This window comes from Dipodomys merriami, unplaced genomic scaffold (assembly GCF_024711535.1).
Source record: "Dipodomys merriami isolate MVZ:Mamm:240054 unplaced genomic scaffold, mDipMer1.0.p SCAF_7, whole genome shotgun sequence".
Classification (NCBI taxonomy): Eukaryota; Metazoa; Chordata; class Mammalia; order Rodentia; family Heteromyidae; genus Dipodomys; species Dipodomys merriami.
The window spans coordinates 53,104,790-53,125,118 of NW_027206290.1; the positions used below are offsets into that span (position 1 = coordinate 53,104,790).

Genomic DNA, 20,329 nt, shown 5'->3' on the forward strand with positions numbered 1-20,329 from the left:
ATGACCAATGCCAAGTATTTAAATAAGGATTTCAGTACATTTTTCACAAATTTCAATAAAGTATAAGTAAATATCCATGTGGAAACTACCATGTTTCTTTCTCTTTCAAAGGTGATACAAACTACTGACTGAATAGAACAAATGTCACTAATTAATTACAAAGGAGACAAAACCTGTAATTACTAAGGTCTTTGAAATCAAGTTGCTATTAATCAGAATGTTACAATTAAAACTGTTATTAATCAGGTGGGATGAATAAACATCAATTTTTGTACACAATTCAGAAATTATTCATTTCCTGGATTACTCCATGCATGAAGTATGACTGCTCACTTTTTGTTTTGTTTTGTTTTTTGTTTTTGCTGGTCATGGGGCCTGAACTCTGGACTGGGATCTGTCCCTCAGCCCGTCAGCTCAAGGCTAGTGCTCTACCACTTGAGCCACAGTGTCACTTCCAGCCTTTTCAGCTTATGTGGTGCTAAGGAATCAAACCCAGGTACTCATGCAAGGCAAACACTCTACCACTGAGCCACCAACCCAGCCTGACTGCTCAATTTAACCTACCATGGTAACAAAAAAAGAGTGATGTCTAAATTTTACCTTGCCATGCATATTTCTTCCCATTCAAATCAATAGCAAAATCTTCAGGGTAGAAGTCAATAATACTTGAATCCTATATTAAGAAGAAAAGTATAAAGAATCAAAACAGCACACATACAGCTCTGTCACAAAGAACATGATTTGAGTTTTGCCTAATTAATCAAGCCTGATGAGGAAATGAGGTAAATTTCATTTAAAAAACATTAAGGTAGGCTGAGAACGTGGCTTAGTGGTAGAGTATGTGCCTAGTACATGAAGCCCTGGGTTCCATTCCTCAGAACCACATAAAGAGAGGGGAAAAAAAAGCGGGAAGTGACGATGTGGCTCAAGTGGCAGAGTGCTAGCCTTGAGCAAAAGAAGCTCCGGGCCATAGTACCCAGGCCCTTAGTTCAAGCCCCAAGACTGGCTAAATAAATAAATGAATGAATAAATAAATAAATAAATAAAGTAGATGATCAATTGTAGCCAGAGTAAAACTAACAATTTTATTTAAAAGATGAACAGAGGCTAGGTGTTAACAGCTCAGAACTGCAATATCATCTATGTGGGGGGGGGCACAGAAAAAAAGGTCCATGGTTACCCAGGATAAAAAGAAAATTTCCAATGCAACAAACAAGTCAGGTGTAGTGGAATATGCTTATAACTCCAGGTGTGAGTAGAAAGAAAATAAGGAAGGAGGGAAGAAGGAAGGACAGACAGACTAGGGACTAGCTTAAGAAGTAGAGGGCCTGCCTAAACATGCATGAAGCCATGAGTTCAAATCCTAGTACTAAAAACAACCTACCAAGTAAGCTTAAAAATAAAAATTTGCCGGGTACTGATGGCTCATGCCTGTAATCCAAACTACTCAAGAGGCTGAGATCTGAGGATTGTGGTTCAAAGCCAGTCCAGGCAGGAAAGGTCATGAGGCTCTTATCTCCAATAAACCACCAGAAAACCAGAAGTGGTGCTGTAGCTCAAGTGGTAGAGTACTTGCCTTGAGCTGAAGAGCTGAGGGACAGCTCCCAGGCCCAGAGTTCAAGCCCCAGAACTAATAATAAATAAATAAATAAATAACTATAAAAATTTTATTTTCTAGGTAAGGGACTCAAGGATTAAAAAAAGCATGGAAAAATGTACAAAATAACCTAAATACATTGTTTCCGTACTTTAAAATTTTAAACTATGAGATGCAAAAGCAATTGTTGGTTAATGTAGTAAAATATGTGAGAAAAACTTGGTTATAATATCCTTAAAATACTAAAATACTCACGGGATCACTCATAAGCTTCCGCCATGATGGAGGTAAGAAATTACCACTTGCAGCTGGAAAGACTCCCATAAGTTGTTCCAGTGGCTTAAACTGTGTGCAAGATAGAGAGAAATAAAGCCTCCAAATTATTATCTAATCCAAAATTCCATTTATTTCATCAACTCCAATCAAGCTTACCGGTTTTGTTCCCTTCTCAAAATCAGAAGGCATGTCTGCAATACCTTCAAAGTCTGAAGCAAATGGTGCATAATGGAATGGGTAGTACCACTTCCAGGAAGCACAGCCCTATAATCATTAAAAACAGCACAAACAAAAATCTACGTCAATAATAGGCACACTGAAAAAAAAAATACTAGACTATTAACCTGTAATCTATTTATAAAAATACCTGTGAATTCCTAAAATTGTTTTGACGAAATCTTAGCTTTGGTTCATTCATATCTTGTTCCTTAACTTAAAAATATTGTAAAACATCTTTAATCATCAGAAGTTTAGCATCAAGTTTATACTCACAAACACAATTTGGTGAAGATGAATATTTGATGACATTTCTTTCTAACTCTAAGCTACTCATCATGAAATAAAAACAAGAGCAGTTGAAGCTGAGCAAGCAGGTAACTGGAGCTATCTAATGGAATAGTAGCTAAGTATTAAACAGCCAAAAGTTTTATTTTATGACACACATTACTATATTTTCATATAATTTTCTCTTGTTTAAAAAAAGCTTAAGTAGGGCTGGGAAGGTGGCTCAGTGGTAGAGTGCTTGCCTTGCATGCATGAGGCCCTGGGTTTGATTCCTCAGCACCACATAAGCAAAAAGAAAAAAGGCGGAAGTGGCGCTGTGGCTCAAGTGGTAGAGCGTTAGTCTTGAGCTGAAGAGCTGAGGGACAGCGCCCAGGCCCAGAGTTCAGGCCCCATGTCCGAACCCCCCCCCCCCCAAAAAAAGCTTAAGTAGCCAAGTGTGGTGGCTCACCTCTGTAATACTAGCTACATAGGAGGCGGAGATTAGGAAGAATAACATTTAAAGATAGCCTAAGTTGACAGTGAGACTCCATCCCAATCAATAAAAAAGCTGGGCATGGGATACACATCTCTCATTCCAATTACAAGGCTAGCATCAGAGTGAAATCTTACAAAAAAAATAACTAAGGCAAAAAGGTGGTATAGCACCTGCCTGCCAAGCCCAAGAACCCGAGTTCCAACTCTACTACCAATAAAAACCAAACACACCTGGGTGTTGGTGGCTCATACCTGTAATCCTAGCTACTCAGGAGGCTGAGATCTGAGGATCACAGTTCGAATCCAGCCCAGGCAGGAAAGTCCAAGAGACTCTTATCACCAATTAACCACCACAAAGTTGGAAGTGGAGCTGTGGCTCAAGTGGTAGAGCACAAGCCTTGAGCAAAAAAGCTCAGGGACAGGGCCCAGACCCCGAGTTCAAGCCCCAAGATCTGAACAAAAAAAATAAAATAAAATAAAAGCAAACACAAAAATAACAAAAACAAAAAACAAAACCCATAATCACTACCACCACAACAAAAAACAGGCTATATTCATAATAAAGACATGTCTTTTTGACAGATATTTTGACTGTGCCTAATAAATTAAAATCTTGTAAGTAGCAGTGAAACAAACAGAATAGTATACAGGCCGTACTTAGTAAATAGTTTGTTTTTACTTAACTTCATCAACTCCCAGGTCACACCAAACTTAATCTGGTTTGCTCTGGAGCATGGAAACCAGGTATTAACTATCTGTTAAGATCCTCAGTATTTCTACTTAATTTCTCAGCAATCTGACATCTCAATTTTAAAAAGATATGCATCAGATAAAAATCACTTCAGTTAGAATTCACTTTATGTAATATTACTATATTACAAAAGGGATACTATCCTTTAAATCCCTTTCAGATTTGTACTGGTATGTTCCAGGATTTTTCCATTGTTCCACTATTTAGGGACTATCAAATACCCAATTATCTTAAAATCTTAAAATTTAGAACCACTAAAATTTAGTTATCTTAAATACAAAATACAGCCAACCACACTACTTGATGCTGAAAATCTTTAACACAGCAAAAAACAACTTTGTTTATGCATAATACCTAAGGCACTTCTAAGCCTTTTCAAATATTATGGCAGCTATATATATATATATATATATGTGCATGTGTGTGTAAATGTGTGTGCATAATGGTAATAAACAAAAATTATTAATGACAAAAATAGAAAGCTTTTAAAAAAATGAAGCTGAGCCAGGCACTGGTGGTTTACACTTGTAATCTTAACTACACAGAAGGCTAAAATCCAAGGATTATGGTTTGAATTCTACTCTGAAAGAAAAGCCCAAAAGACTCTTATCTCAAATTACCCAGCAAAAAGCCAGAAGTGGAATTGTGGTTTAAGTGGTAGAGCACCAACCTTGAGCAAAAAACCCCCTAAGAGACAGAGCCCAGGCCCTGGGTTTTATTTCAGAATATTCAATATTAGATATAAATATAGAATCACTATTATTCTAAAATGCTTAGCGATATATTTAGGTAAATGTATTTTTGGTACCTGATAATAATATCGAAGAACCCAACAAAGTCCTTCAACATAAGACTGTACAACCTTACGACGGAATTTCTCATCAGCTGCATCAACATCAAATTTGTTCTTGTAGTACCGCTGCTTCCAACCAGCTTCCCATAACCTAACAACCAAGTAAAGCCAGTTTATATTTAATTAATACACTTGCATAACAGAGTGGCTACTGATTTATATCTCAAATCAATTTATATTTAATATCCAGGAGAAGTGTCAAGAAGTTGATATAGTCATGTAATTATTTCTAAGAGTCTACTTTCATAGGATTTATTAAAGACAGTTAAACATGAAAAAAATTCAAATACTGATTCTGACAAGTCCATTACAAAACTGGATTTAAAAAAGAGAAACCTTTTATTAAGTATATGCAAGAATGCTTGTGTGCTTAAAATTTTAATACCACTTTACATTTTTTTTGATTATGCAAAACCTTTAAAACTACTTTTTATAGTTGGGCATGCTGATATGTAATTCTAAATTTGGAATTCATTCATATCACTTTTTTTCATTCATTAATTCCCTCTCCCTACTCTCACTTCTTTATTTCAAAGCTAAGATGGAACCTAGAGACTGGCAGAGCTGGACAACCACTCTACTGCTGAGCTCTGTTAACACACACTGCCTACAACTCTCAATCCTGTCTCCTAAAATTTTGGGATTACAGGTATGCACCATGATGAGCAGCTCGTAAATTCTTAGTGAGCCAGAATTTTTAGTATTTTGCATTAGGAGTTCAAATCTGGACTTAGTTATAGGAAAGGTGTTAATTTTATTTTATGATAATCTCACATTTCTGGATCACTTAAAAAATCTATTATGAATTTCAAGTACATAGCTAGGAGGAAATTCCTAATCGTGAAATAAAACTGCATGCTCATTTGTAGTTTTTAGCAAAATAATGATTAGAATGATTTTTTGCATATTTCATTGTGGAGGAAAGCCTTTTCAGTTGAGAAGATTAAACTAAACTGCATTACAGTCCAAGTAAAACTGAACTTTCTAGCTAAGCAGCTTGCAAATTTAATCTCCAAACAGTAACATTCAGATCACATCTTCAGAGCTAAACACCTCATGTCTGGCATCATGATCCAGTGCCTGGTCTCAGAGGAAAAAGTGGCTTGAAGATGAAAACCTGCATGCATACTAATCTAGATACTTGGGAGCTAACAGCTATAGCTTATACATCTCACCGGAATTTACTGACTATTCTAACTCTCCACATTAATTACTGATGGATAAAAAGATCACAGGTGCAAGTCTTAAGGCACTGCTGCTCTAAGCTAAATAACAATAATTAGACTATATCTATTTCAGCAATTTGCTAACAAAGTGCTACTGAAAAATAGTTTCACCTGACGTTATCCTCCGGCTCTGGTTCACTGTCACTGTCTTCTGCTTTTCTCTTAATTCCTCCTATCGGAGATGGGGAGCCATCAGATGTGAAACTTGTATTAGGAGATATTGAAGGACTCTGCAGACAATTATGATATTACAGAAGGATTTCATTACTCATTTTATACAAGATACATCCAACTGGTATTATCTACTATGCTTCATAGGCACTCATTTTTAAAAACAGCCATTGATTAGATATAGCAAATATATTTAGAAAGGAGACTGATCTTGTCCAATTCTACCCTCCTCTCCAAGAGTAATACAAGACATAGTTTCATATGCTTAAACTAGAAGGAATTAATACAATTAAGAGAAAAATTGCTCATATTAAAAATTATAATTTTTTTCTAATTGCAGAACTTGAATTGCTTCCCTTTGGCAATCATTTTCATAGCAAAATTCTAAAAACAGAAAGAATAGCAGTACTGAGAGGAAAAAATCCACATATAACATACGTATGTAACATACCAAAAAAAGCAACAATAGAAATAAAATAGACAATGTTGTATTTAGTAAAAATTCTATTCCACACTAATGGTTCAATCTAGTACAACCACTCTAGAAAGCAGTGGGATTGGTGGCGCTGTAGCTCAAGTGGTAGAGCGCTCGCCTTGAGCTGAAGAGCTGAGGGACAGTGCCCAGGCCCAGAGTTCAAGCCCCACGACCGACAAAAAAAAAAAAAAAAAAAGAAAGCAGTGGGATTCTGCCCAGTAACTGTTAAATAAAATTCAATGTGTAATAATTTTAGTCATCTTAGGAAAAAAAGCAGATTTTTTATTAGTATTACTAATGCCACTTTAAATTCAGTATTAGTTTCCCTTTGTGCCAAATTCAACTAGCTCAACACTAAGGCCTTAAATAATTTTATATTTAATTTAAATATTAAGAGAGCCTTCTGCAACTTTACTTAAGTAAATAAATAAATGACCAAAAACCTGTGGCAAAAACATGTTTTCCTTCAATTATTTAAAACATATTAGAAAATTCAAGCAAACTGAATTATCTTAAAATTGAGAATTGATAAGGCTATTTTAGTGGTAGTAACTAAAACCTTTACAAGGAGACACTTCATACCTTAAGCTCAGAATAGTAAAATCAAAGCAATATTATATAATCACATAGAACTTAAAGCATTTGCTTTTTAAAAAATCAGTGTCAATCTTATTCATATTAAAAATTCAATGAAAATAGTTCAGGAAGATACTTCAGTACTTGTGATAAATTATTAAGTAATATGCTGCTTTTCTGACACATGTGGTTTGGTTAAGACAGTAAATTATCACTATTTACTAATGCACTTGGATTAAATTATAAGTGTGGCATTCCTATCAACCAAATACAAAAGTCATAATACTTCTCCAGGCTGATTGTTCCTATCTTTAGGTTTTAATAAAACAATGTGTGTGCGGTCTTAACCTTAATTTTCAGTACCAAAAAACTTAAATACATAAAAAATGAAAAATAGTGTACTTTTAAGAATAAAAGCTGTTTATCACTTAATGCTAAGTATCTGCTCTTCTGCCTCTCCCAGTAAGTGCATGCTTTCCTGAACATATTATATTCACACAAATTTTTTTCTTTCTTTCTTTCTTCCTTTCTTTTCTTTCTCTTCTTTTTCCTTCCTTCCTTCCTTCCTTCCTTCCTTCCTTCCTTCCTTCCTTCCTTCCTTCCTTCCTTCCTTCCTTCCTTTCTACTGGTAGTACTCAGTTTTGAACTCAGTTTCATGCTTGCTATGCAGGGCATCTATCTTCTCCAAATTTCTTTCTTTCTTTCTCTTTTGGTTGGTTGTGGGGCTTGAACTCTGGGTTTGGGAGCTGTCCCTGAACAATTCAGCTCAAGTGAGTGCTCTACCGCTTGAGCCACAGTGCCCCTTCCCCTTTTCTAGTGGTTTATTGGAGATAAGTCTCAAGGAGTTTCCTGCCTGGGCTGGCTTTGAACCGAGATCCTCAGATCTCAGCCGCCTGAGTAGTTAGGATTACAGACGTGAGCCACTGGCACCCTGCTTCTCCAAATTTCTTAATGTTTTTGCAATCAGAAAAATTCTAAGCTAGCCTAAGTGCTTGCTTCAACAGTACATCTACTAAAACTACGATGACATAACAAAGATTCGCATAGCTCCTGAGCAAGAATGACACAAAATCTGTTAAGTATTCTATACTAAAAAAAAAAAAAAAAAAAAACAAGCAAACAAAACACAGCCTCAACTATAATAAAACCACAATTCAGAATGTAATATTTGAAGCTTCATATATAAAATATCTGATAAAGTACTAACAATGCTGACCATCAAGTACCAAGTGCTAGAGACCACCAACCATGACCAACAGGTTGAAAAACAGAAAACACTCCAAACTTTATAGACTTCCTTTAAAGATCAGATAATTTGGCATCATTAATTCTTTAAGCTTTGAACATTCTGAAAGTGAAAAATCTACTTTTTAAAGACTAATGCAATAACCGGTCTCTCTAGGAATAATTATGTTAAGAATGGATAAGACAGAATAGAGTAAGTAACCTAAGTACCAATCTCCCCATTCCTTCTTGCATGGGAAACATGGATCAATAGACGAGCTCTATGGATCAAGTCCCATGGTGTCTGAATGTAACATTGGATTCCATCTCAATGCAAATAAACTGACAAACTTTACATCTAAGGCCACTCTGAGATTGAGATGAAAACACTATCAACAGGATATTTGGAAATCTCACACTCTCAGATCTCTGCAGGAATGTATACATATAATTTTGAATGGTAGATAAGAACTTCTTATGTTCTACTCAGCTTTTACTTTACTCTGTTTTCTTGACTTATCATGTCCTGCTCTATTAGTGAGTCAAGAGAACAAAAACCATTAAATCAACCAATACAACAGAAACCCAGGCTGCTTCTCTCAGAAGATGCAAAGTTTCACTTCAAAAACTGCAAATCCTAAATCTTGTAGGTGTGAATTTATGTAAATACAAGCTGAATCAATGTTCCAATAAACCAAAAATTCTACATGTAGTTTCCTTCTAATAAGGAATACATGAATCAATAGGAAAACAATAATAAAATATAAATATTCAAACTTATGTAATTTCCTGATATTTTATAACAAAAGTATACTACAATATTTAAACTTTTTTATTGCCAGCTCTCAGTTCATGGTTTCTTCCCTCATTCTGATCTCATGACAGTTGCTACATAGACCAAGAACACCTTGCAGAGTGTAGATTTTAAAGCAAGAAGGGATACATGTGGTAAATCCATTCATTTCCTGTACTTACAAACAGGAAATAACCAGAGTTTGGATTATAAAATACTATGTCTCAACTGATCTTAAAATACGATGTCTAAATTATACAGTCTGCTTTTGAGAATCTAAGAAACACTATCTTGTAAAATGCTCATAATTGATCTCTAGGATGAAGCAATAAGGGAGCAAAATTTGCCTTTTTCTCTTCCCTTATGTTTGAGTCTCTTAACACATCCCAGTCATGCTTCTAGCATCTTCCATTCCCCAGTTCTTTGAGACAGAGGAAAGCAGCTGTGATCCATTTGCATTACTGGAGCAATGCAGTATTGCTTATATTCATATGCATCAATTGTCCCATGTTTTTTTCTTTTACATCACAAAGATAGATTTAATAGAGTAAAAGAAAAAACATAAATAAAACAGCCTGATTAAGTGATAAAATTGAGACACACAACTCTAAGAACTTTGTATTTATCACTCTTCAATGCCACACAAAAGTGAATCACTTACAGAATTATTCTGCATCCTCATTTCGTAGGCTGCTTGTCTTGGATTACTGGCTACTTGAGAACCTGGTGAATTTCTTGCACCCAAGGCATGAGGGGTTAATATTCCACTAGGCGTAAAAGCTGGTTGATCTCTCTAACATAAATGAAAATAATTGAAGAAAGTAAAATTAAATCAGAACAACACAGGTGACAAAAGAAACAAAGGCAATAAAATACAGAGTTCCCCCATCTTACATATTTAAGTACGAAACTTGCTAAAAGACCAAATGGATTCCCATTAGCATTACAGGGTTATCTACAGTTTGAGTTGATGGCTATTTATATTCTGCAAACAACAGTCTATAATACTTTATTCTGGCTGAAAAGTACATATAATGTTCTGGTACATAGAGTCAATTTAAGTCTCATTATGCCAATCCAATATTTATTTACAATTTCAGAAAACATTCAAGATAGAATTTCAAGCAAAGAAAATAATGTTAAGAATAGATTTTTAAGAAGTCAAGTGTTACTTATACTTAGGAAAAACATTAATCTGCCTATCACCTTACTAAGATTTAAAACAAATTCATAAGATATATAATTATCTGCAACAGGTAGTATTTCATGGCTCATTGATAAAATAGATGCTGACTGAAAGAAAATAATAATAGTATATAAGGTAGAAATCAAATATGCCCCTCCTAATATAAGTGATTTTGAACCTTCATGCAACAATTAAAAATAAAACAACTCGCCGGGCGCTGGTGGCTCACGCCTGTAATCCTAGCTACTCAGGAGGCTGAGATCTGAGGATCGCGGTTCAAAGCCAGCCCGGGCAGGAGAGACCGTGAGACTCCTATCTCCAATAAACCACCAGAAAACTGGAAGTGGCGCTGTAGCTCAAGTGGTAGAGCGCTCGCCTTGAGCTGAAGAGCTGAGGGACAGCGCCCAGACCCAGAGTTCAAGCCCCACGGCCGACAAAAAAATAAAAAAATAAAAAAATAAATAAAACAACTCTACTTCCAGTTTCCTGAAATTGCTCAACTCCAATAAAACATAAGAAAAGTCAGTCCCTAATTCCATGACTTGGAAAATCCAGTTGAGATGAGAAAAACAAGAATTAAATAAGTTAAATTAACAGAAAGCATCATGAAATTAAATATGCAAATATTACAGGCAAGAAACAGCAGAATTAAAAGAAAGGACTGTTTGACCCACAGTACTAGGACTAAAACCAACAAGGAATATCTTATTGAAAACATATAATGTGAGTGGTAGCAAACAAAGGTAATACATTTTTTAAAATAAGTTTTTTATTGTGAAAATACTGTACAGAGGGGTTACAATCACATGAGCAAGGTAATAAGTACATTTCTTACCAAGCATTATTGCTCCTCATTTTTCCCTTCCCTCCTATCTCCACAACCACATTCTCCCCTTTGCCCACCCCCTCCCCTCAATGTGTGTGTGTGTGTGTGTGTGTGTGTGTGTGTGTGTGTGTGTGTGTGTGTGTGTGTCTGTCTGTCTGTCTGTCTGTCTGTCTGTCTGTCTGTCTGAACTGCACAGCTAGAATCAGACCACATGATAGAGTGCCTGGAAAGCCAAACTAAGGTAGAAGTGGATTCTGAAGGGATTAAGGTGTCAGGTGATTTCAGAGCAGGGAAACAAGTTTTCTTGTGTTTTAGGAAGATTAACGAGAAAAATGTAGAATAAAATTTGATTACTTTCATTACAAAACAAAGCCTACTGTAAATAATTGTAATAGGGCTGGGAAGGTGGCTCAGTGGTAGAGCGCTTGCCTTGCATGCATGAGGCCCTGGGTTCGATTCCTCAGCACCACATAAGCAAAAAGAAAAAAGCCGGAAGTGGTGCTGTGGCTCAAGTGGTAGAGCGCTAGCCTTGAGCTGAAGAGCTGAGGGACAGCGCTTAGGCCCAGAGTTCAGGTCCCACTACCGGACCCCCCCCCCAAAAAAAAAGTAATTGTAATAGCTAAGTAATCACAGCTTCTCACCTCCTGCCAAGGGTATCCCAATTCCATACTAAGAAAGGACTTCTTTAAAAATTAAACCAAGGGCTGGGAATGTGGCTAATGATAGAGTGCTTGCCTAGCATGCATGAAGCCCTGGGTTCAATTCCTCTGTATCACATAAAAAGAAAAAGCCAGAAGTGGTGCTGTGGCTCAAGTGGTACAGTGCTAGCTAGCCTTGAGCAAAAGAAGCTAAGGGACAGTGCCCAGGCCCTGAGTTCAAGCCCCAGGACAAGCAAAAAAAAAACAACAACAACAAAAATTAAACCCAGTCTTCTTTCCCAAAGTAATAAAGGAATAAAATTACTATGATGAAAATACTTTTCTCAAAAAACTGTAAACGAATAGCCAATTTCATGATATTAACTCACCTTCATCCTTTTTCTTTTTTCTCTCTGTCGTCTTCTAAAACTGTCCTAAAAGTATAAAATCCACATAGTCTGTCAAATAATTACACAAAAATGTCAGAGTTAAACATTACCAGGAATGATTCGGAAGGCCATTTTTTAAGTTCTAAAGGAAGATCCCAAAAGTCTAGGTACATAATTAAACTATGAAATAAATTATATATTCAAAGTGTTGCTAAGAACTGTAGATCAGCAGAAAGACAGAATTTTTAGATACAATTGTTCTTCATAAATTTTAATTTTTTTTTACATTTTGGGAAAGTGAAAGAGCCACAACATAGACCTTGGTTTTGCCCTGGACAGAAGAAGGTGCCAAAGTGGAAAAGACACAAATAACAAAGTAATCCTCAAGTTATAGCTAATTGTAATTACATCAGATTACCACTGTATAAAGATCTACAAAAGAGATCGTTACATTACTAAATGCTTAAAAGTTCCCAACTCTACAGCATGAATAGCAGAGGGGGGAAAAAAGTTAGCAAATACAAACTCTTCACTTGTTAAAAAAAAAAATCCATCAATGGACAAAAGAAATTCAGTATGCACTGCTTAATCTAAGACAATTTAATTCACAAAAATGTCTGGTCCATGTTGCTTCTTCTCCTCCCCTCATTTCAGAGGCCACCAGGGTTTTAACTGGATGGATTTGGGCTTCACTTTGCTACATACTGGACCATTACAAGGTTTCACATGCTCATCCTCAACTTTTCCTAGGTTATCACTGCTCTGAAAGAACAGCTAAAATGACCAGCTTATGAACAGCTTATATAGTGGCCTAAAATGAGGTCCAATAGGTATGACAAGGGTGGCTAGGCAACTGCATTTCTGTTTTGCCAAGTCAGTCTTGTCAATTGCAACACAGTATCTTAATGAGATCTGAGATTGGTGCTTTCTGCCAAGAAAGGAGTTAAGACTCTGGATACTTAAGGGTATATGTCTGAAGTGATGCTTAGCTGACCTATGCTTCTATGCAGATCTAATAGACTTGTCCCTATTCAACATCTCCATCTGGATTATTTCAAACTTAACATTTCCAAAATGGAATTTCTACACTTGCCTTTGCCCCTTTCACTCCAAGTCTTTCTCATAAGGGTCACTCAGTACCTTAGCTATTCAGAAAAAATGCCATGGAGTCATTCTTTTTTTTTCCAAGACTGCTACTTGAACTCAGTACCTGATGCTTTTGCTCGGTCTGTTGCTCCATGCTTCCAACCCCCACGGAGCCATTCTTGACACATTCCTTTCTCTCACACTCACAATCCATTTGCCAATCCCATTGGTTCTACTCTGAAAGCATATTAAGTGGCTGGAGGCAAGGCACAAGTGGAGAGCGGCTGCCTAGCAAGTGTAAGACCCAAAGTTCAAATCCCATTCTCTCTAAAAAACAAACAAAAATGTTCAGAATCTACCTCTTACCATCTCCAGTGTCACCCTCTGAACTCTATCCTCTCCAGGCTCACTGCTTCTATTATAGTTAGTTGACATAGGGTAACTAGCAAGATCTTCTTATACATGTCAGATCTTGTCATTTTTCTACTTAAAAACTTTACTAATGCACTAATGAAAAAGCTAAGGTCCTTAAAATGATCTGAAGGATGTCACCAGATCTGGATCTCCAACATCTTTCTGACCTTATCTTTACTAATTTCCCCTTGCCTCCTCTGTTCTTGCTATACTGACTTGGCCCAGGCTATTCTCTTAGTATTGAAGTGTTTTCATCTGCATGGCACACTAGCTCACATTCTTTAGGTCTTTATTCAAAGTCATCTGTGAAACCTCTCCATTGCCACCTTCCCAGATACTTCCTCATCTGCTTTATCTTCATCTACCACCTTCTCTACCATATTATACAATTTATGTGGTTATCATGTAATATTCATCTCCCCCAGGAGAATGTAAGCGCCAGAAGGATGGGAATGTTTGTTTAGTTTTTGTTTGTTGCTGTATTTTTAACACTCAGAATTGTGACTGGCTCATGTTGAATAAGCCTTTGTTTGTAGGCAAAAAACATCAAAACTAATAATAGCATCACATTTCTGGACTAAATGCTTAGTTTTCTTTTTCCTGTCCATCACGGGACTTGAACTCAGGGCCTGGACACTATCCCTGAGTTCTTTTGCTCAAGGCTAGTGCTCTACCACTTTTAAACTACAGTGGTGGTTAACTGGAGATGAGTATCACATTCTCCTGCCTGGGCTGGCTTTGAACAGTGATCTTTATATCTCAGCCTCCTAAGTAGCTAGGATCACAGGTTTGAGCCACTGGTGGACAGCTAAATGCTCAATTTTAATAATACATTCCCGTGCTCTCCTTCTAAATCCATTCTCCTGATCTACTAAGTATATCTAAGGGTTAATAGTCACACATTAGCAAAACAACATACTACTAGCTTGGACCTCACTTATCTTACATCTTTTTTTTTTTAACTATGAACTCCTTTGGAAATCTGTCAAAAGACACAGACATACTTCCTAGAAAAATACATATAACTCATATAAACTTTAACACTGAATTTCTGAGGGTTTTCTCTGATGTCTAGTCATATGGAAGGACATTATATGCTTTCGAGGACACTTTAAAAAAAAAATCAAAGCTTTAAAATATTCTCTTCACTAGATCAGCTAGAAACCATATTAATTAAATCTGAATCACCAGGTAGTTATCAAATCCCATGCTTTTCACTCTAATGTTAAAAGTATCAATCATACTAAATGATAAGAGTCTACGTTAAAACAATTCTTCTATTCTAACATGTTGCATTTATGATGCCAAATAGCAAAGGTTTTTTGGGGGGTATCAGTCCTAGGTTTGAGCTCAGGGCCTATGCACTGTCCCTTAGATTTTTACTTTAGGCTAGCAGTCTACCACTTGAGCCACAGTTCTATGTCTAGCTCTTAGGTGGTTAACTGGCACAGACATTCCTGCCTGGGCTGGCTTTGTACTTGATCCTCAGATCTCATCTTCCTGAGTAGATAGGATTATAGGCATAAGGCACCAGGTTTTTTTGTTTTGTTTTTGTTTTTGTTTTTTGGTTGAAACATATATGGCAGTAGATGAGGCAAAACCTGTGTAAGTGCTGAAAACTGGGTTTAAAATGTCTAAACATCTGATAATCCCAGGCAAAAATTCAGGTCTACAATTAAAGTGAAAACTCTTGCAGTTACAGAAGATTACCAACTACTAAAAGTTTAAGGAAAGAATGCTTATAAATAAGTATGTTATATAAAATAACAAAATCCTAAAACTAAGAGAATGCTAGAGCTATAATATACAAAAAGGAAAATACTGTCAGTTCAAGAGATTATGAAGCAATGCACCAAAATTACTGCTTTACTAATTGTTCAAAATCAGTTAATGAAACAATTTCCTTCACTCTAAGAAGCTACTATCTGCTCATTCTGCCCAATGCTCACCTCCTTTGCTACTTGCCATAATTAATCTCCCAACCACTCTACTTCCACACTGCTCTTCCTTCATTCCCATCAACTCCCCAGGGTCACACCTAGCCATTTTATCAGGTGCCTGATCATCTCAATCCAGCCCATCTGACAACTCTAATGGCTTCTCCTCTCTTTGGGAGAAGTCCTTTTACCTCTCTAGAACTTTTTCTTCTTGATGGTTCATGTTTCCCAAGGCTTTTATGAAAGACATTCTCACTATACACAAGATTTCAAAGAATTTCAAATTTCCATTAATGTCTTTAGTACTTCCCATCAAGTAAAGTTCTCTAATATCTTTCAGAACTTTTCCTTTCTCAGGTATCCTGTAGTCCTTCAAACTCAACGTCTCCAAAATGAAATTCAACTGCCCCAAAGCCCCACTACTCCCAGTATTTGCTAACTCAATAAGCAGCACCAGCAAATTTCTAACTGCCCAAGCCAGAAACCTGGACTTTTCCCTTAGCATTCAGTCAACACATATAGTCTTAGTTTCTTCCTTTCCATTTCTCTCTTAGGAACTGCAGACAGCCTTCCCTAGGTCTTATGTTCTTCCAACCCCTAGCTGATGTAATCCAACCTAAACCCTAATACTTAACAAGTAGGACTTAGCCCGTCTTCTAAAATATTTCCTATGAAATATGGCAGCCACTGGCTTACTACTCCTATATCATATCCTTTGAGGACACAGGTTTTTGAATTTATATCCTAATTAAGATCAGGAAGAGATGGGGAAAATTACAATGCAACTCAAACAGCGTGCAATATATAGTTCCATAGAGAAAGCAATCAAAGCACTGATGCTCATGATTACATTATTGTTGATATACTATAATGATAGTACAAAACACTCAAAGAGGTTAAAAGTACAATCACAGGATCATCACAGCCTATTAGAGACAGGAGCAATTTTAGCTACTGCAATAGAAACACTTTACCTCATCATCCTTTCTCTTTTTAAAAATGCTATCCTCAACTTCACCAACTGCTAACATGATCATCTGTACTCTCTGCAGATTGACATAACCACTTTCTGTAAGGTAACCCTGTAAGTGATAAAATACATGTAAAATGATCTTCTTAGAAAGCAAACACTTCTGTTTTAAAATTATTCAAGAGTAAACTCACCCCAGTTTTGTGCACCACGTTTTTGTATATGTTAACCAAACGGTCAATTGCACCTTCCCTGCCACCAGGAGACAAACACGCATTAGGACCAATAGGCTCTGTAAAGTCAAGAAGGCTAAAATAGTAGTTAGAAAATACAACCATATGAATATACCTACCTAATCTCTAATGATGGCAAATGAGGAAGGAAGTCATTTCCCACAAAGAAGCACATGAACACCCAGTCATCAATGCTTCTCTCAACATCAAATGTGAATGGTAGGCTGGCCATGGTGAGTTCTCTTTCCAAATACTACAATCAAAAAAGAATACTGCCATTAAAGCTATCAAAAGCTACCCTATTTTATGTGTCGGTTTCCAGTAGCTGTTGATACATACCTCACGAAGAACATTCAGCCGAAGGAAGATAAACTCTCCTTCTGCACAAGGAAGACTATCTGCAAGTTCATCATGCTGTAAAAATTAGAGTGGAGATTAAACATACCTAAGCCTTAAAAGTTTATTGTAAGAAAGGCAAGCAATATTTTAAATCTTTTTCTAAAAAAAAGATCCATTTTAATTAAAGTACTAAAATTTAAGAAGCCCACCACAAACCATTTGGAAATAAAAATTACACATAAGCCAAATCATACCCAGACAAGGTATGGTTTACCTTAACTTACTAACTGGCCCAAAGCAGCAAGGACTTCCAACCCAAAGGTTGGAAGACAAAATATTTTAGCCTTTAGGGGATACATATAGTCTCTGATGCATTTTCTTCCATGTTTTACTATGTTTTTACATCCATTTAAAAACATGAAAAACAGAGACTCTGGTAACACAGAAGGAACAAGAATCTGAGAGAGACATAAAAAAAGAAAGAACAAAACCAAGAAAAAATGAGTTGGTAGGAGGGCAGAACACTACAAAAAAGCCAAACCTACAAAAGAAAAGCAGCAAGAAGTTCCAAGCCAAGGCTGCCCCAGGCTCCCTTGGAGGGAGAGGCAAAGCTGAAGACTATTGAAAGGTATTACCACTGCAAGGTAATATAGACATCCCTAGCAACAGACTGTCAATTCTAGCTTCAGAAATAGCTACCATAGTGCTAGGAAGGTGGCTCAGTGGTAAAGTGCTTGCTTTGCATGCATGAGGCCATGGGTTTGATTCCTCAGTACCACATAAGCAGAAAAAGCCAGAAGTGGTGCTTTGGCTCAAGTGGTAGAATGCTAGCCTTGAGCTGAAGAGCTGAGGGGGAAAAAAAAAGAAAAAAGAAAAGAAAAAAAGAAAAAAGAAAGAACTAGCCATATCCTACAAGCCTTAATACCAGTACTGAGATTTGTGAAGCAGCTACTTCTACTATGGGAGGCTAACATTGGTGAATAAAGGCATTTTGTCATACTCACTACCTCAGAGAGCAATAGTAAGATATTACCTTTAGGGAATGCCTATTGTTCAAAATTGAGTTTCTCTGAGGAACTCAGAATTAGGAGCAATCACTGCTCAAAGAGTCTTATCGTATGGTACTATGTCAGAGTCTGGGTCACAAGAGGTGGTTGAGAAAAGAGAAATTAGAGAGATTAGTAAGAAACTACATTGTCAACTTAGGCACCAAAGATAGCTGCTCAGGATGACTAGCAAAGTCACGTAAAGGAAACATAGGACTCCCAGGTTAGTCATGAAGCAGAGTCACAGGTGTATGGGGCTGGGAAGGTGGCTTGTGATAGAGTATTTGCCTAGCATGCATGAAGCCCTGGGTTTGATTCCTCAGTACCACATAAACAGAAAAAGCCAAAAGGTACTGTGGCTCAAGTGGTAGAGTGTTAGCCTTAAGCAAAAGAAGCTCAGGCACAATGCCCAGGTCCTGAGTTGAAGCCCCAGCACTGGCAAAAAAAAAAAAAGAAAGAAAGAAAGAAATACTACACACAGAAGAGAAAGATAAAACAGGAAAACACAGGAAAGAATAAACCCCACTAGATGAGTAAAATAGTAAGGCAGTTAAGGAAGGATAAGTAAGAGGTAAACATCATAAAAACAATAAAATGACAGGAAATAGGATATACTTTTCAATATTAACGGTCTCAACTTTCCGATCAAATGATACAAAACAAGCTGGTGTAGCCTGAGATCTGAGGATCAAGGTTCAAAGCCAGCCTAGGAAGGAAAGTCTGTGAGATTCGTATGTCCAATTAACTATCAAAAAGACAGAAGTGGAGATGTGGCTCAAGTGGTAGAGCACCAACGTTGAGCAAAAAAAGTTTAGGAACAGCATTAAGTCCTGAATTCAAGCGCCAGAACTAGTACATACAAGACAAAAAAGATATAAACAGAAGCTTGGATTAAGAGGATCTACTTATTTGCTGTCTGTAAGAAACATATTTCACTGAAAAAGGTTTAAAGGACAAAAAAAAATCCAAGTTTAGAGACTCTGAAAGCAGAAGTAGTTACACTTACATTTAACAATACAGATTTTAAACTGAAACTAGTTAAAAACAAAGGTTGCTTCATATTAATAAAGGGGAAAAAAATCTATCAAGAGGAAACAGTCATTAATAGACACATTGACAGACCTCACAACAGTAATAGACTTCAATATCCCACTCTTACCAATACTGTAGATGGATCACACAAACAAAAATGAAAAAAAAAATCAACAGAAAAACCAAACAACATTATAGACTAAATAAACATAACAGACATCTAGAGTATTTCATGTAACAGTTGCATAATACACATTCCTCTCAGTAGCCCATGGAACTTTCTCCAAACTAGATAATATCTTAAGACATCAAGCAAGTCTTAGTAAATATGAACAAACTGAAATAGCTCCCAGTATCTCATCAGACCATAATAAAATACAACTATATATGAAAACTATGTTTATTGGAGACCTGTTAAGTTTACTGGACATGACCTATGTCAAACTAATGTTAATATTTTATTCTATAGCATGTATGGAATCATGTTGTATTTCCTTTTATTCTTTCACTTCTTTTTCTCCTATATCCTATTCTTAAAGCAGAAACCCATTTAAAGGCAACTGGACATAACCAAGTAACCTAGAAACTAGGATTAACTTAAAAGTATCAAGAAGTTTAACATATCTGACCAATGATTTGAAATAATTTCTACAAACAACTTCTACAAGCAACAGACAGTATTAACTATGAGAACTTAAAGGAGACATAGACAATGTTAGAAAATGTATAAAGCAGAACAAGTATGTGTGTACATATTTTTAAATACAAGCTTTCTTTCAAGTGTTTATACCTCTTTGGGGAGTAGTCTGAATCAATTCCCATCTCAAAGGTCTTACCTTTCCCTTCTTTTCTCTCGGCAAACCTTCACAATCCTTGACCTCATGTCCAAATTGATTACACAGACCACATGGTTTGGGTTTGTTTGGTTTAAATTCTTCTCTAATAATGGTAAAGTTGGGCTCATGTGTAGCAAGGCCAAGCATAATGAGATCAGCTATCAATCAACAAGGAAAAAAAGATACTGAACACAGAGCACTTTTGAAAGAATATTTTACATAATCAAAATACTACAAGACATCAACACAAATCCCCCACACACAAACAAAAACAAAACCAAAAAGGCTAAAACTTCACAGTATTTCTCAGTGAAGAAAACCTCCAGACATATGAACCTACAATTACTACACAGGATAAAACAGGACATTTCTCATTCTAAAGATATATGTAATTGTCTCAAACGATTGAAAAACATGAGAAGAAAATCAGCAACAGAAAAAAAAAATGAGTGCTAGGTAATCAGAGGTCACAGACTA

The 20,329-nt window shown here is 36.4% G+C and overlaps 1 protein-coding gene across 2 annotated transcripts in view; it reads right to left on the reverse strand.

Moving 5' to 3' along the window:
* Window positions 1-20,329, reverse strand: part of Xrn2 (5'-3' exoribonuclease 2) — a 75,859-nt gene that overhangs the window by 38,647 nt on the left and 16,883 nt on the right. Inside the window, exons 9-20 of one of the 2 annotated variants that reach the window (XM_070006659.1) lie at window positions 19,853-20,010; window positions 16,939-17,013; window positions 16,719-16,852; window positions 16,561-16,618; window positions 16,371-16,478; window positions 11,960-12,004; window positions 9,582-9,713; window positions 5,793-5,911; window positions 4,411-4,546; window positions 2,030-2,137; window positions 1,853-1,942; window positions 601-673 (exon numbers count right to left, since the gene is read on the reverse strand). In XM_070006659.1, the coding sequence (XP_069862760.1) occupies window positions 601-673; window positions 1,853-1,942; window positions 2,030-2,137; window positions 4,411-4,546; window positions 5,793-5,911; window positions 9,582-9,713; window positions 11,960-12,004; window positions 16,371-16,478; window positions 16,561-16,618; window positions 16,719-16,852; window positions 16,939-17,013; window positions 19,853-20,010 (1,236 nt within the window). The remainder of the gene's footprint in view (window positions 1-600; window positions 674-1,852; window positions 1,943-2,029; window positions 2,138-4,410; window positions 4,547-5,792; window positions 5,912-9,581; window positions 9,714-11,959; window positions 12,005-16,370; window positions 16,479-16,560; window positions 16,619-16,718; window positions 16,853-16,938; window positions 17,014-19,852; window positions 20,011-20,329) is intronic. The other variant, XM_070006657.1, reaches the window with a different exon arrangement.